Source organism: Excalfactoria chinensis, chromosome 16, assembly GCF_039878825.1.
Source record: "Excalfactoria chinensis isolate bCotChi1 chromosome 16, bCotChi1.hap2, whole genome shotgun sequence".
NCBI classification, from domain to species: Eukaryota; Metazoa; Chordata; class Aves; order Galliformes; family Phasianidae; genus Excalfactoria; species Excalfactoria chinensis.
In genome coordinates this window covers 2,627,297-2,642,635 of record NC_092840.1, presented here as the reverse complement: position 1 = coordinate 2,642,635, position 15,339 = coordinate 2,627,297, and the positions used below count along the sequence as shown (strand labels likewise).

Here is a 15,339-nt window from a genome sequence, read left to right as displayed (position 1 = left end):
CCCCTTCATCACAGTCTACACCTGCGTTGACACGTGTACCAACACCAGCCAGACAATAAAAGTTTATTCTATAGGGTGATTCTTCTGCCTCAGGTCCTTCTCCCCAACCCCTTCCAGCAGCAGGAGCCATTTCCCCTTGCCCTGGGAGGATCTGCAACCTCAGCTGCACTGAGACCCCTCAGCTCTGGCCCGGAGCTGGGCTATAGCACCCTCACCCTTTGCTCTCCATGGGTGCAATCGTGCCCAAAGCTTTGGCACCTGATCTACCTGGCCATGGGGACAGCACAGGAACTACATAGCAACCCTGTCACCTCCTCCTGCCTCTGTCCTGCAAGCATGGATGTGCACCCAACTGAGACTGCCCCGGAAAAATGACAAGGTGCAGCTGCTGATAGGCAAGGGCTTTACTGTGTGCTGGATAGAGGCAGCCCTGCTGGTGATGTAAAGCCATACCCTCCCGGGAGGCAGCCGTCCCACCTCCAGGACTCAGCACATCTACCCTCAGCACGTGGAGCTTTCTGCTGAGAGTTTCATCCTGTCCTGCACAGGTAGGATACTGCTGTCCAGCACCAGGAGTTGAATGGACCTTGGGGCATGGGAAAGGAGCAAGAAGATCTCTGCTTCTCCTTACTAATCATGCCAGAACGGCTGGGCTGCATGGCTCAGGGGGAAGGCAGAGACAGGCATGTAGGCTCACTCAGCCATCCGCTGTGCTCAGGAGCCTCTGCTCAAGGCTGGCACCCTTGGGACAGAGGCTAGAGAGCACCAAGCAACAACAGCAGCAGCAGGGAACATCTCTGCTTCCTGCTCATGCTCTTGCCACCCCATGGCAAGCTCCCCAGCCCCGTGTGAAGAGGCAGCTGTCCTAACACCCTTGTCCCCATGCTCTAAGGACTGGCTATGGGGCCTCCTACCACCTGGCGCTGCTCATTACAGGTCTGGGCGGTCCTTCTTGTCCTGTTCAGACAGGGTCTTGCTGTCAGCTGCAGGAGCTCTGCGGGGCGTTAGGGTGGGCAGTGGCTTGGCAGGGGCAAACTGGAACTCCTCGGGCACAGGAGCTTCAGGAGACTCCTTGCGGTAGAAGCCGAGCTCCTGCACCAGCTGGTTGATCTCCTCCCGGGTCATGTCGCTCAGGGGGATTCTCTGCACAGAGACAGGGATCCATAGTAGCTCCATCAGCCCTGGACCCTGTGGCTGCGCTCGGCGCTGTGCAGCCCGCTCACCTCCAGTTCCTCATATCTGAAGCTAAGCAGCACGAGCTCAGGGTCGGCGCCGGGCAGGTGCTTCATCTCCAGGTTATGGCTGGGAGACTCGTTAAGGACCGGCAGCACCAGGAGGGACAGTCCCGGCTCCCCATCCTCCTCCCATCCCATCTCAATCTACGCCCCGTCCCGTCCTGCTATAACACTCTCATTCCATCCCTCGTCCTCATCCCGGCTCCCGTCACATTCCGGTCCCATCCCGTCACATCCGTCCTCATCCCGTTACATCCCGCCCCGCCTCGTCCCATCCAGTCCCCATCACGTCCCACCCCACCCTTGTTCCAACGGGTCCCACTCCCGTCCTCATCCCCATCCCACTCCATTCCCACCCCCATCCCCCCTCCCTCTGCCCCCTCCCACCCCAATTTTGCCCCTTTTCCCCCCACCGGCCGCACATCGATACTACAGCGGGATGTCCTGGCTGACGAAGGCTTTCACCTGCGGGCAGAGCGGCGCGGTTCGGAGCAGCCCCAGCTCGGTCCGCCCCGTCCCCGTTTGCCACTTACCTCCGGCAGCCGGTTCAGCCGTCACCCACCGCACGTCTGCGGGCAGACACAGCACAGCCCGTCACGGTACAGCCCGTCACGGTACAGCCCGTCACGGCACAGCCCGTCACGGCGCAGCCGGCCGCAGCCCCCCAGCCCCGCACCCGGTACCCGGCACCCACCTCCACTTTGCCCCTCGCTAAGCCCCGTGGCGGCCGCCGCTCTCCCCCCGCCGCCGCCAGCAGCAGCAGCAGCGCGGCCAGCACCGCCCGCCGCATCCCGCCACGTCGCGAGCCTCCCCGCTCCGCGCATGCGCGGCGCATGCGCGGGCACGCGGCCGCGCGCGTGCACAGCCGGCGGCCGCGCGCTCGCGGCCGCGCGCAGGTGCAGGTGCTCCCGGCCCCGCCCCTCCGCCGTGACGTCGACGGGGGGGGGGCGCCGCGCGCCTGCAGGGCGCCTTGCAGGTGGCGGGGGGCGCACGGGGAGAGCGGGGCCGCGCCGGGGGGATGGAGCGGGGCCGGCGGGGCAGCACGGAGCAGGGCCCGGCCGCCCTGGGCTCGAGGCCCGTCTCCCCGCGCAGCCCCTCGCCCGCCGTGGCCCCCCCCGCGCTGCTCGTCCCTTTCGGCCCCGAGGGCCCGGCCCCGCCGCCCGCCGCGCGGAGGAGCTCCCGACCCGACGCCGCCTTCGAGCCGTTCCCCTCGCGCCCGTCGCCCGACGGAGCTCAGCCCGGCTGCGGGCGGACCGACGAGCGGGTACCGGGCCGGGCCGCGCAGCCCCCGGCGCTGGACGCGGGCAGGGCCCAGCCCGAGCCGCTCCCGGTGCCCGCGCTGCTGCCCCTCGGGCCGGCCGTCCCCTCGGGCCGAACCTCGGCGCTGGGCCCGGAGCTCGGCCCCGCGGAGCACAACGTCCCCGGGAAGCCGCTGCCCAAAGCCGAGTCCAGCGACCACATCTCGGCCTGGGCGGCCCCCCGCGCTGTGGGGCTGCCCAAGGCCGTGTCCAGCGAGTTCCTGTCCGCCGGGCGCATCGGGCTGGGCAAGACGGTGACCCTCGCCAAGTCGGAGCCCGAGGAGCTGCCCCTGTTCGGGCGGTGCGGGGCGTCCCTCAGCCCTACAAGCTCCAGAGGATCCTCTGATGTTCTCCTGGGCTGCGCGGGGACGGCTGCAGAGGATGGAGCGTTCCGGTGAGCTCACGGACAGCGGGACCCCTTCTGCATGGGGTATCAATTGGGCGGGGGGGGGACGTGGGGTCTGAGCCAGCGGGGAGCCCCACTGAGCTGGTAAGGAGCAGCAGCTGAGTCCTCTGCCTGGGCTGGGGTCACCCTTCTCATCCCCCCTGTGATGGCTTTAAGATGGGGGAGGTTTGGGGCCGAGGGACCCTCAGGACGCGTTGAGGGGATGGATGTAGGTGGGATGAGAGGTGACGGCCGCTCGCTGAGCTCTCAAAATGGTGTGGCACTTCCCTGCCACGCTGCTGACATTGGCTCCTGTGAGTGCCACCGGAGCAGCCTGCGGGCTGCTGGCACCCGCTGCGTGGCGGCGTTAATGTGCTGTGACGGATGGTGGTGGCTGTGCGCTCTGAAGGACACTGCTGTCACGCGATGCACTGCCCAGCTGCAGGCAGGACACGGCCGGGGGGAGGCTCACGTCCCTGTGTATGAGATCGGAGGGATGAGCTCTGCATGGGGAAGCAGTTATCTGGGGATAACTGCTCTTGGCTGAGCTGCTACAGCCAGTTCTGGCCCAGGCAGGCTGCTTGGGGGGCTGGGTTGGAGGGCAGGGAGCCCTTCTGAGCCCAAGTGTTACCTTGTTCTCCCTTATTCCTCTTAAGCATCACAGTGGTCACCTGGAACGTGGGCACAGCCATGCCCCCCAGCGATGTGACGTCGCTGTTGCATCTGAACACGGGCGAGACGAATGATGCAGACATGATTGCCATTGGGTAAGAGAGTGAGGTGCGGGGCCCCTACATGGAGAGGGCTCTTGTTTGAGGGGCTTTCCACATAGTCCTGGGGGGGCTCAGAGTGGGAGAGCTGCAGCTCCAGCCCACCCTCAGGCATAGGAAGCAGGGAGGGACGTGCATCATGACTGAACAGCATCATAAAAGGTGATGGAAAATCAACTTCTTTTAAGAAACGGGAGCGCTCAGAGGAGCTGAAACCCTCAGGTCCCAAATAGCAATGAATCAACGCCTGCACAGCCCATAGCTGGCTGTGCCAAGCAGCGTGTGGCTTCAGGAGGTGCCTGGGTCAGATGTGGAGAGGCTTTTAACTCTCCTGCGTGGATACTGCTGGAAGCATTTTCCTCATCTCACCTCTTGTTTGTGGTATGCGAGCCTCAAGGGCACGGATCTGCTGTTCTCTCACAGCTGGATTGGCTCCGTGCCCCTGGCAACATTTAACTGCTGGCAAGGCAGCCCCAAGTTGGTGAGATGAGGCTTTTTTGGCGTGGCCAGCCGGGCAAGCTGAGCCAGAATTTAAGGGGAAACCAAACCCTTAGGGATTGCCATGGAGCATGCAGATCTGTGCCAAGAGCACGGATGTGGTGCCTGTTGTACAACCTCTGCCTTGCAAGCTCCCCGTGTGTGCAGTGGAGGAGCTGTGTGTCCAGCAGGAGGCTGCTGGAGCCCATCTCCTGGTTGGGGTCCCCTCAGCCTTACGGGCAGACCCCACCTGCATGTGTCAGGGCCGGGATGTTGCTTGGTGTGAGGGTCTGGCTGGGGCTGTGGCAGGGCATGGCATCCTGTGCTGGTGAACTGCCTTCAGGGTGCCTCTGCCTGCCCGTGTCCTTCCTCTGAGCCGTGTCTTTGTGCCCGGGGCACTCAGTATTTTTGGGCAAGGCATTTCCTGATTCTGCTGTTCTCTGGGGATGCTCTCCTTCCCTCTGTTCTCTAATTGCTGAGTGGGGAGGAGCACTGTTAACCTTCTGTCGCTGCTGCTCTGAGCTCGGTGGCTAGGATGCATCCGGACACCCTGTGCTGAAGTACTGATGGGACCCAGCTTCTCTGCAGACATCCATGCAGCTGACGTGTCCTGTAAGCCCTTCTTGCACCTAGAGATAGACTTTAGACTGCTGCCCAGCCTCGTGCAGCTGAACTGCTCCTGCTTAGAGGGCCGAAGCATTGCAGCTTCATTGCCACTTGTGCTTCTTGCTACCCAGCATCGCTAGTGTGAGGATATAGCTGGTTTGTGCTCTAAATCCAGGGTCCTCCCTTGGAATGCCCTTGCAGCTCTGTCCTTGGGTGCCTCGCCCGAGGAGCTCTCCTTGGCTGGGATGCAGGTGCCTTCCTGTTGTGGCTGAGGGATCTGTGTGGGGTCAGACAGGCTCTGCAAAGCACTTTGTCCTTCTCCCAGGCTGCAGGAGGTGAACTCCAAGATAAACAAACGCCTGAAGGACGCCCTGTTCACAGATCAGTGGAGCGAGCTCTTCATGGATGTCCTGAGCCCCTTCCACTTTGTGTTGGTAAGACAGTCCCAGAGGGGCTGGACAGCTGGTGTCCCTTCTGTGCCTGCCAGCCAAGCAGGGGGGGTACGGGGAGGGTGGCAGGGCAGAGAGGGATGGAGGGTGTGCAGGGGAAGACCTGGCTAGAGCGATGCCCTGCAGCCCTCTGAGCAGCGTGCGGAAGCTGAGCTGAAGGTGAATGGGACGTTCTGGCAGTATGCTGCCTGGCCTCTGCCACTCTGCTCGCTTCTCTGGTTGCTTTTGGCTTCCCCTGTGGTACTCTGGGGACACACCTTGTTGCCCACTGTGTTGCACCGGGGTGAGGAGAGGATCCAGCCTGTGGTTCTGGTAGCAGCCTGTGGATCCCGGGGCAAGGCTCAGCTCCCCAGGCAGCTTGTACATAAGTCCTAGCATTGCTGGGCTCATCTCGGTCAGCGGTTGGAAGCCAGGAGAGTATGCCTGGATCTCTGAGCTAAATGTGCTGCTTAGCCCCCTGTGAGATGGGCGTGCAGAAGAGAAGGTTCTGCTCTGGCCTGGAACTGTCCCTGCCCTTGTGGGCTGTGCTGTGGCTGTCATCCTGCTACAAGCCCTGCTCCTGTTCCAGGTCAGCACAGTGCGGATGCAAGGTGTGATCCTGCTGGTGTTTGCCAAGTACTACCACCTCCCCTTCCTGCAGGACATCCAGACAGACTGCACTAGGACAGGGCTGGGCGGCTACTGGGTGAGTGTGGTCCTGGGGGGGAGGAGGAGGGAGGAAGGGAGCTGCCTTCCTCAGGGCTCACGGCATCCAATTGTGGCAGGGCAACAAAGGAGGGGTGAGCGTCCGCCTGTCCATCTTTGGGCACATGGTGTGCTTCCTGAACTGCCACCTGCCAGCACACCTGGAGAAGGCGGAGCAGCGCAAGGAGGACTTTGCCACCATCCTGCACATGCAGCAGTTTGAGGGAAGGGCAGCCAGTGGCATCCTGGATCACGAGTGAGTACCTCACTTGTTTTGCCTACTGCTCTGTGCCAAGGCTGCGGGACCGGCCCTGTGCCTTGATGGGGTTGGATCTGGTTGGATCTGAGCACAGCTTGGAGGTGGGGGTGCAGAATTGTCCCTTGGACCAGTGAGATGCAGTGCAATTGGTGTTAAAAGGAGCCCTTGTTTGCTCCTGGGGCACATCCAGGCCTGCTGCGGTTCCTGGCACCCTCGAGGGTTGGGACTGGTTCCTACCGTGCTGGTGCTGGGCCCTGCTGCTCACTGCCCTCCTCTCTGCAGCCTCGTCTTCTGGTTTGGGGACCTCAATTTCCGCATTGAGAGCCTTGACATCCGCTTTGTCAAATACGCCATTGACAGCAACATCCTGAGCCAGCTCTGGGAGAAGGACCAGGTGAGCTGTGCTCCTTGGCACTTACCAGCAGTGCTCGTGCAGCTGTGTGCCACTTGGTGTGAAGGGCACAGGCTCTTCCAGCTCCTTGGGGAACAGCAGGCTGTGTTCTCCTGGGGTATTGGAGCTGTGCACATCAGCACTTCATTTCTGGGAGTGTTGGGAAGAGCTGGGGCCATGGAGCCTTGCTGCTCTCCTGCCCACAGCTGAACATTGCCAAAAGCACCTGGCCTGTCCTGAGCGGATTTCAAGAGGGACCCCTCAACTTCCCCCCCACATTCAAGTTTGATGTGGGCACCAACAAGTACGACAGCAGGTAGGGCAGCACGGTGTGTGTTGGGGGTGGGTAGCACGGCTGAGGTTCATGGGGGGGTCTCGAGGGGTGGGAGGGTGGATTGTGGTCTGGGGGCAGCGGGCTGGGACACAGCCGTTGTGCTGGTGCCAGTGCAGGTCTGTCCCTGCAGCTGCACTGAGCTGTGCGTCGAGACGAGCCGCATCCCCTGCCCGCGTGCTCCGTAGTGCCAGGGGGAGGCAGGTTGGGGTGGAGCCCACTGCCCCCTGCCAGGCAAGAGATGCCCCTCTGTGCCCTGCAGTGCCAAGAAGAGAAAACCCGCCTGGACTGACCGCATCCTTTGGAAGATCAAATCTCCCAGCTCTGGGTTGGGCGGGCGCCGGCCCAGCCGGGGTGTGCTGTCGGTGAGCCAGCTCTGCTACTGCAGCCACATGGAGTACATGGTCAGCGACCACAAGCCGGTAGCTGCCATCTTTGCCGTGCAGGTGAGCACCTGCTGGGGCTGCTGAGTGAATGGGTGCCCTGTGTGTGGCTTCCTTTGTGAGGCAGGTCTGCTGTGTGGCCACCGTGGCTGGGGGCGGTGGGGGTGCTGCTCTTGGGAAATGCTTATGGGGCCGGTGCTAAACAAGTGCTTGGGGCAGCACTCTGACACGTGGCCACCTGCCCTTATCCACCATCTGCGTGTCTCTGTCAGTTTGCTTCCAAGGCAGACAAGCCTCTGGTGGAGATCTATGTGGCTGATGAGTGGATCAGGCCTGAACAAGCAGTTGTCAAGTACAAGATGGCTGCTGGCTTCCACCGGAGCTCCTGGGACTGGATTGGCCTCTACCGGGTAGGGGCTGGGGTCCTTAGCGTTGCCCTGTGGGTCCAGCACTTCTCTATATCCCACACCATGGGCTCCAAACGACCCGAATCTATTGCTGGGGCTGAGAGAAGATGAAAAGCACCAGCTCACCTCCCTTCTTTCACAGGTGGGATTTCGGCATCCTAAAGACTATGTGTCCTATGTTTGGGCCAGGAGCGATGATGGAGAGCGCTGTGTAGAGAAGCAGCTGTGCGCACAGGTGAGTCAGGGCCATGTGTGCCATAGGGTGAGACAGCAGCAGCCTCTGGACCTTCGGATGGCATGGAGGGAAGCTGCAGGCCCACGTACAGGGTGGCTGGGGGGACAAACCCTGTGCTCAGCCTGGTGCCCATCTGCTGCAGGTGATGTTCTCAGAGGAAGCGCTGCCCAAAGGGAAGGGGGAATACATCCTCGGCTACTACAGCAACACCTCCAGCAGCATCGTGGGTGTGACAGAGCCCTTCCAGGTCAGCAGTGCCTCGAGGTGAAGGGTGGGGGGAGGGAGGTTTCGGCAGGGCAGGGCATCCTGCCGTAGTGCCCCACAGCCGCTGTGTGGGTCAGGGCCCAGTGCTGATGATGCGTGGTGCAGATCTCCCTGCCTAGATCCGAGGAGGGCAGCAGCCCTACGGACAGCTCGGGCAGCAGCTCAGAGGAGGAGGATGACAGCACGCTTGTCCTGCTGGCCCCCAAATCCCGCAGCCCCAGCCCGGGCAAGATGAAGCGGCACCGGAGCCGCAGCCCCAGCCTGGCCAAGTTCCAGGGTCTCATCCTGCGCCCATCGAGCCGTGACCGGGGCACCAGCAGGAGCCCCTCACCCCAGAGCCGCCGTGGCCTCACCGGGGACATCCCTGCCATCCACCTGCCCCAGTTGGAGCTGGGACGCCGTGGATCCAAAGCCAAGGAATCGGGGCAGGTGGTCAACAGCCAGGAGGGCAGCCCGGGCTCCTTCTACCAGACTGTGCAGCCATGCAGCGCCCGGCGTGCTGCTGTTGATAACCCTCTGGCCAGGGCTGACCCCAGGAATCTGGGCCTGCTGCCTGCGCTCCGCCTGGAAACCATTGACCAAGCCATGGGCCGACGGCGGGAGAGTGCAGACCAGGGCTACCCCTGCCGCAGGATGAGCCCCACCAGCCCTCCCTGCAGCACTTCCCCAAAGGAAGGGGGCAGCCCCCGGGAGTTGGATGGTTACAGCTGTACCATGGGGCGCTGAGGCTGTGCCCTCCCTCCTCGCCGTAGCGCGCTTGCTGTGTGCTTTCCCGTGCCACGTCCCTGCTGTGAGCCATCCCTCTCCCTTATTTATTGCAGTGAATCACCCCTGCACCCCTGCTGCCTGCCTGCCCTGCTCCTCCTGGGGCTGCAGAGGGGGCACAGGGGAGGGGGTGGAGGTGAGGGAACCCCTTGTGTGTGTCAGAGCTATGGGACGCTCAGTCATAGGGCAGGTGAGTGGGCCTGGGGGTTCTGGGGGGGGCAGGGACGGTGCTGCAAGTGAGGATGCCCCCCCTCCCCCCCGGGGCACAACACTGCTGCGGGCATCCTGCAGATGGGAGCTTGCTTTTTTCCTGCCCTTACCACTGTGCCTCGGGCTTGGATATAGTGTGAGCAACAAAATAAAGCATCCCGCCTGCCCCAGCTGCACTGTGCTTATTGCAGGGTGGGGGCTGTGGGGAATGCAGAACCCCAGCACCACACACCGTGTCACGCTGCCCTTTATTTGCCTTCTGCCACATGCAGGTGCTGACCCTCCCAAGGCACGGCACTGTGCTTCCCACCTCTAGAGCTCGGGGGGACCTGGCTCACTCCATCACCCCCCCCCCCGCTGCAGGGCCAGAACCGGGGTTTTGGGTCCTGGCACCGTCCTGCCCGGGGCTCCCACGGCCGCAGCATCCTCCAGGGGCCGGGAGGCGGTCTCTTTTCCCCGTCCCCGCTCCTTTCCCTTTGCTTTGATGGCGGCCGCAGCTCCTGGGGGTGACAGCCGAGCCTCCTCCACCCCTCTCCTTCCCCACGCAGTCACGCCAGCAGCCACTCACGGTGCCATCCTTTCTCTCAAGGACCCGACATTGAGCAGCTCCGCCCCGCAGCGCAGCTCCTCCCCACGCACGGTACAGCCCATCCGCCGGGGCTCAGCGGGGCGCGGGTTGCTGCGGGGCTCCCATCCCCTGTTCCAGGGCCACCCGCCGGCACCGTTCGTACAAGGCATCGCCGTCGCTCTCCTGCGCGTCCCGCTCCCTTCTCTCAGCACCGCTGCGCCGCAACGCGGTCCTCAGGTGCCGTGCGGGTAGCAGCACGGCCCGGGCTGCGGTGCCACAGCTGCTGGAGGAACCGAACGGAGAGCGTTAACGGCGAGCCAAGCACCTCCAGCCCCGGCCCTGCCCCGGCCCCTTCGCACTCACCCGCTCCGGCGCTCCGCTCCGCACTCGGGCTGCGGTTCCAACACGAAGCAGCGCGCGGCGATGCGCTCGGCCAGGAGGGGCGGCTCCTCACCCCCCGGGCCCTTCGTCCTGCGCAGGGACCGCACCATTCTGCGGGGACAGCGGGGCAGCGCTCAGCATCCCGCCCGCTCCCCCCCCCCCCTCCAGCCCCGCGCTGAGCGATGACGGACGGACGGACGGACGGACGGGCCGCCCCACGGCACACACCTGCGGGTGCAGTTGCAGTGGAACAGCGTCCGCGCGCCGCCGTTCCGCAGTCCGTACTTCGCCTCGCGGGGCGCGATGCGGTGCTCGCAGCGATCCAGGTGCCGATAAGCTCTGCACAGCCTCCCCAGCCCTGAGGGCAGAGGGCGGTGATCGGACCGAAGCGCTCGGCCCGGGGACCCACCCCCCGCCAGCCCTTCATTCGGCACTCACCGCTCCGTCCGCCCGCGGCGCTCCCCGGGCCGGTCTCACACCGCTCCGCCGCTCCGACGGCTCCGGGCTCCGCGGCGCACGTGGAGCTCCCGACGGCCGCAGGTGCCGCGGTGCCGTAGGGGCTCTGCCGCACCATCGTGGCCATCGGCACCACCGCGTACCGCTCGCAGCTGCGGGCACCGCATCAGGACCCGCCCGACGGCCGCAGCCCGCGGCTCCCGCGGCTCCCGCAGCTCCGCACTCACCCGCCCCACCAGTGCCAGCGCACGCACTGCTCGGCGCGGCGCAGCACGAAGCACGGCACCTCCAGCAGGTCGAAGAAGGTGACTCCGATGAGGTCGGAGATGGTGTCGTTGAGGGCCCGCAGGCAGCGGCGGAACGCGGCGTCGCAGTCGCAGTGGCTGACGGTGTGCGGGCGGTAGTTGCGGATGCCGAAGTTGAACTGCAGCGCGGCGATCTGCGCCCCGCACCGATCGTGCTCCCGGCAGCAGCGGTCGGGGCCGCGGAACAGACCTGCGGGCGGCGACGTTCAGTGCCCGCCCCGCGCCCGCGCGACCCCGCACGGCGCCCCGGGCCCGTACCCAGCTCGGAGGAGTTCCCGGCCGAATCCCCGGCCCCGCACCACAGCGTCCCCGGCACCGTCCAACCCCTTCGCCGCCTCCGGCTCTCGCGGTGCGGTGCGGGCTCGGCGCACGCCGCCCTCCGCCGCCACAGCGCGGTCACGTCCCGGCGCAGCGCGGGCGCGGGAGCGGCGGGCGGGCGGCGCGCGCAGGCGGCGAGGAAAGCGCGGAGCACGCGGGGGTCCCGCCGCATCCAGCAGCCCCGCAGCTTTCCGCGCCCGCCCCACGCGCCCTCCAACAGCGCGGGCGGCCCCGGCCCCGCGCTCAGGAAGGCCGCGTAGCGCGCGCCGCCCGCCGCCACCCGGTGCGCGCACACCGCTCCGCCGGGCCAGGCGCGCGCGCACGCGGCCAGCAACGCCGCTCCCGCCAGCACCGCGCGCGCCCACATCCCGCGCGCGCCCCCCGACACCGCGGCCGCCTTTAAGCCCGCGCCGCCGTCGGCGCTCCGCGCGCTGATTGGTCCGCGCCCCGCCCGGCCCCGCCCCGCCCCGCCCGGAGCGAGGGAGCCCCCCGCGTGGCGCGCCCCTGCGTGTGCGCGCGGCCGGGACTGCGGGAGGCGGGGGGGGGGGGGGGGGACACACCGCGCGGGGCGTCACCGCCCCCATCGGGTTCCGCGGTGACACGCGGGGGGGGCGAAGTCCGCAGTGCCACGGCGGCCCCGCGCTGCCCTCGGTGTCACAAAGGTGCCGCGGCTGCCACACGGCGCCCGCGGGGTCACCGAGCGGGTGGGGGGTGCCCGGCCCCGCCACGGGCCCGGAGGGAGCCGCGTGTTCCCCGACCGCCTCACGTGCTCCCGGCGCCCCGTGCCCAGCCCGCGCTCGCAGCCTCGTGCCGTGGCGCGGCCAACCGTGAGCGCGCCAGGGAGCGCCGAGTTCGGCTCCGTCCGGCAGATAACGGCACCGCGGCCGCCACCGCTCTGCCCTTCACCCCGCGGCCCCACGCGTCGCTCCCGTCGGGCTCCCGGCTCCGCTGACGTGGCCAAGGCCGCGGCCAAGGCCGGCGCGGGGCCGAGCGCTTCCCTGCGCCCGATGCGTCCCCGGGTCGGGGAGGGGTCACTGCGCTGGTGGCGTGTGGGGACGGCAGAGCTGGTGGATGCGGGGCTGAGGTACGGCCCGTGAACCTGCCCTTGTTCTGCTGCCGGAGGGGAAACGGAGCCCCGAACCCAGCCGGGTTCCCGCAGGAGGCTGTGCGGGAGGACATTCCCATCTCCGGGCTATTCTCGCTATTCCCGGGAGGTTCCCGTTTGTTGCACCCTGTCAGTTCCTTCCCATTTGGGGGAACGCAGCGCAGCCCTGAGCGCATCCCCTCCTGCTGCTGGAAGAACCCGCTCTGCGCTGTGCCCTCACCGCTCCGGGAGGAAACCGGGAAACAAACCCCCCGTGCTCCGAGCTTGCTTAACTCTGGGCGTGTTGCGTCCCACCGTTGCACAACCATCACCGATGGCTGTTACAGCGCCGTGGGTTCGGCTGCTCGCAGCGCTCACCGTGCCGTGAATCATTAACCCGCGGGTACAACTACGGGCTGCAACACGCTCTACCTCCTTTCCCGGCTCAGCTCCGTGCCGGCGGGTCTGGGCCATGTGCAGCCGAGCTCCCCCCCCTCCCGCAGACGCCCCGCAGCCCGCAGGGAGCGCTGCCGGGCCGGGCCGGGTCGAGCCGCACCGGGCGGAGCGCATCGGCAATGGGGCCGGGCTGCCGGCGGGCGGTGAGCAGCTATTCCAGCCCGCAGGTGGTGGTGGTGCGGGACGGGCGCCTCGGCACCGCGTATCGAGCGCTGCAGCTCCTGGTGCTGCTTTACTTCGTCGGGTGAGTGCGACGGGATGGGGTAGGAGCCGATCTGATCGGTGCTTCGCTGTGCTGGCAGCTCTGACGCCCGGCTCTCTCTGTCCCTGTCCTGATCCCCGCAGGTATGTGTTCATCGTGCAGAAGGGCTACCAGGAGCGAGAAACGGGCCCGGAGAGCTCCGTCATCACCAAGGTGAAGGGCGTGACGCAGTCACCGAGCAAGGTCTGGGATGTTGGCGAGTACGTGGCCCCCCCCGAGGTGAGCTCTCGCACTGCTGCCCCAGCGATGCCCGGCTCCTCCTGGCGGTGCTGTGACCGCTGTCCTCCCCCTCGGCTGCTCTGTAGGGTGGGAGCAGCTTCAGCATCCTCACACGGGTGGAGGTGAGCGCTGCCCAGGCCATGGGGATGTGTCATGAGGTGAGCATGGGGGCACAGGGCAGGGTGCTGCGTGGGGACCAAGTAGAGCTTGGCAACTGGGGCGGCCACCAGTGAATACAGCTGCTCCCTATGGGAGGAGGTGAATGGTGTGAGGGTACACACCCAACCATCTCTATCCCCATCTCTATTCCCATCCCCATCCATCTCCTTCTCCATTCCCACCCCATCCCAACCCCCACCCCCTGCAGGGTCCCAGCGCTCCATGCCACTCAGAGCAGGACTGTGTCTCCGGGGCCATGGATGCATCCCAACATGGTGAGTCCAGGGGGTGCAGCCCATTTTCCCTCCTCAGGCAGAACCCAACGCTGAGTACCTGTCCCTTACCCTGCAGGTGTGAGGACGGGGCTCTGTGTGCCCTGGGGCAGTGAGAGGAGCTGTGAGGTGCTGGCCTGGTGCCCGCTCCACGTAGGCAGCAGCAGGTATGAGCAATGCGATGGGCTGGGTTGTGCACAGCCCTCACCTGGGGGTGCTGCTATGGGGCAGCAGTGTCCTCGCTGTGAGGCTGGGTGAGAGCTGCAGTGCTCTGTGCTCATTCCTCTGCTCCCAGCGAGTCCCTGGCGGAGATGGCAGCTCAGTTCACCATCCTCATCAAGAACCACATCCGCTTCCCCCGCTTCGGCTTCTCCAAGTGAGCACCGTGGGTGCCCTGAGGGCTGAGGGCTGGGATCCAGGCAGCGACCCTTGTGGCAGCAGCTCCCTGCCCCGCTCTCCTCAGGGCCAACATTCAGGCTGCCGAGAGCCACTACCTAAAGAGCTGCACCTTCAATGCCACCTCCGCTCTGTACTGCCCCATTTTCAGGCTGGGCTTCCTGGCTGAGCAGGCAGGAGAGGACTTTGCAGTGCTGGCTGAGAAGGTGCGGTGCAATGGGGGGGGCTTCACCCCAACATCCCCCAGCACTGTGGGTCCCTCCCCTGATGCCATGTCCTGGGGGTGCTGTGCCCAGGGGATGCGGTGCCTGCAGTGTGCTGATGCTGCACAAACCCTGCTGCAGGGTGGGGTGATCGGCATCATCATCAGCTGGGATTGCAACCTGGACCTGCCTGACACCGAATGCAACCCGCGCTACTCTTTCCGCCGCCTCGACCCCAAAGGGGCTTTAGCATCCCCAGGCTACAACTACAGGTGACAGCCCCATCCCCTCAGTGTCCTCGTGTCTTCCTCCAGCCCTCACCCCTGTGCCCGCACACCCTCCAGGTTTGCCAAGTACTACATCTGGAACGGGACCTGCACGCGGGTGCTGACCAAGGCCTACGGGATCCGTGTGGATGTGATTGTGCAAGGCCAGGCGGGGAAGTTCAGCCTGATCCCCACGGTCATCACGTTGGCCACTGCGCTCACCTCGGTGGGACTGGTGAGTGTCCTGGGGTGTGGGGGCTCAGCCCACTGCCCTGCACTGACCTCACTGTGCCCATCTGCCTTGCAGGGCTCCTTCCTCTGTGACTGGGTGCTGCTGTGCTGCATGGACAAGGAGCAGCGGTACAGCAGCAGGAAATATGAGCAGGTACCATTGGGCTGAGGATGCTCCTCTGCAGCCCCACACTATTCCCTCCCCACCCCCAAAATGACATTTCCCACACAGAGCTGTGCCCGTGGCCGGGCAGAATGCACCTTACAGCACCTTACACCCACTACTGCTGTCAATAAACCAGTCGTGTCGGTGTCAATGGAAGGATGCAGGAACCATCCTTTATTGGGCCTGGGGGAGCTGAGGGGCTCTGGGGCTGCCACCAAGGCACGAACCCTGCCCAGAGGCTGCCTGCAAAACTACAGTGCTGCTGGCCCCAGCCCAATGGCACCGCATAGCTGGCGCCTGGCAGTAACCAAGTGGGGCATTATTTCTGAGCATAACCTGCTGTTTTCCTGCTCTCATGTTACAGCACAACCTCCCCCAGCGGCTCAGAGGAGAGGCAGGGTTGGGGGTGAGGGGAGGGCTGCAGCACGTTGTGCCTCAAGGGCTGTAG

General features: G+C 65.4%; 4 protein-coding genes across 5 annotated transcripts; 2 read left to right on the top strand and 2 right to left on the bottom strand.

The window, feature by feature from the left end:
- Positions 1–33: 33 nt before the first annotated feature.
- On the bottom strand, positions 34–2,081 carry SELENOM (selenoprotein M). Its single transcript, XM_072351451.1, has 5 exons — positions 1,930–2,081; positions 1,769–1,804; positions 1,666–1,700; positions 1,224–1,302; positions 34–1,143 (listed from the first exon to the last, which is right to left on the bottom strand). The coding sequence occupies exons 1-5, from the start codon at positions 2,068–2,070 to the stop codon at positions 931–933; spliced, it is 504 nt and encodes a 167-aa protein (XP_072207552.1). The 5' UTR covers positions 2,071–2,081; the 3' UTR covers positions 34–930.
- A 92-nt stretch (positions 2,082–2,173) lies between these two features.
- INPP5J (inositol polyphosphate-5-phosphatase J) lies at positions 2,174–9,315 on the top strand. The gene is made up of 12 exons (XM_072351439.1): positions 2,174–2,927; positions 3,575–3,685; positions 5,097–5,205; positions 5,789–5,905; positions 5,985–6,160; positions 6,446–6,557; positions 6,761–6,870; positions 7,148–7,331; positions 7,541–7,678; positions 7,818–7,910; positions 8,053–8,157; positions 8,280–9,315. Exons 1-12 carry the CDS (start codon positions 2,254–2,256, stop codon positions 8,898–8,900), a joined length of 2,550 nt encoding a protein of 849 aa, XP_072207540.1. The 5' UTR covers positions 2,174–2,253; the 3' UTR covers positions 8,901–9,315.
- A 53-nt stretch (positions 9,316–9,368) lies between these two features.
- Positions 9,369–11,544, bottom strand: PLA2G3 (phospholipase A2 group III). Of its 2 annotated transcripts, none has more exons than XM_072351440.1 (6): positions 11,118–11,544; positions 10,782–11,049; positions 10,537–10,706; positions 10,327–10,456; positions 10,081–10,209; positions 9,369–10,000 (listed from the first exon to the last, which is right to left on the bottom strand). In XM_072351440.1, exons 1-6 carry the CDS (start codon positions 11,542–11,544, stop codon positions 9,811–9,813), a joined length of 1,314 nt encoding a protein of 437 aa, XP_072207541.1. In that variant the 3' UTR covers positions 9,369–9,810. The 2 variants fall into 2 exon arrangements, with proteins under 2 accessions (XP_072207541.1, XP_072207542.1); XM_072351441.1 differs by having other exon boundaries at positions 9,376–9,997.
- Positions 11,545–12,799: 1,255 nt separating this feature from the next.
- Positions 12,800–14,907, top strand: P2RX2 (purinergic receptor P2X 2). The gene is made up of 10 exons (XM_072351163.1): positions 12,800–12,961; positions 13,063–13,198; positions 13,285–13,356; positions 13,566–13,632; positions 13,709–13,796; positions 13,925–14,005; positions 14,093–14,231; positions 14,370–14,500; positions 14,543–14,729; positions 14,802–14,907. Exons 1-10 carry the CDS (start codon positions 12,837–12,839, stop codon positions 14,892–14,894), a joined length of 1,119 nt encoding a protein of 372 aa, XP_072207264.1. The 5' UTR covers positions 12,800–12,836; the 3' UTR covers positions 14,895–14,907.
- Positions 14,908–15,339: the final 432 nt, after the last annotated feature.

Bases quoted from the DNA above. Each gene is read 5' to 3' on its own strand.
- INPP5J (XM_072351439.1), top strand. From the start codon at position 2,254: ATGGAGCGGGGCCGGCGGGGCAGCACGGAGCAGGGCCCGGCCGCCCTG. The intron at 5,206-5,788 runs GTAAGACAGTCC...CTCCTGTTCCAG, and splicing joins GCCCCTTCCACTTTGTGTTG to GTCAGCACAGTGCGGATGCA. The intron at 5,906-5,984 runs GTGAGTGTGGTC...CAATTGTGGCAG, and splicing joins CAGGGCTGGGCGGCTACTGG to GGCAACAAAGGAGGGGTGAG.
- PLA2G3 (XM_072351440.1), bottom strand. From the start codon at position 11,544: ATGTGGGCGCGCGCGGTGCTGGCGGGAGCGGCGTTGCTGGCCGCGTGC. The intron at 11,050-11,117 runs GTACGGGCCCGG...CGCCGCCCGCAG, and splicing joins CGGGAACTCCTCCGAGCTGG to GTCTGTTCCGCGGCCCCGAC. The intron at 10,707-10,781 runs GTGAGTGCGGAG...CGGTGCCCGCAG, and splicing joins CGCTGGCACTGGTGGGGCGG to CTGCGAGCGGTACGCGGTGG.
- P2RX2 (XM_072351163.1), top strand. From the start codon at position 12,837: ATGGGGCCGGGCTGCCGGCGGGCGGTGAGCAGCTATTCCAGCCCGCAG. The intron at 12,962-13,062 runs GTGAGTGCGACG...TGATCCCCGCAG, and splicing joins GTGCTGCTTTACTTCGTCGG to GTATGTGTTCATCGTGCAGA. The intron at 14,232-14,369 runs GTGCGGTGCAAT...ACCCTGCTGCAG, and splicing joins TTGCAGTGCTGGCTGAGAAG to GGTGGGGTGATCGGCATCAT.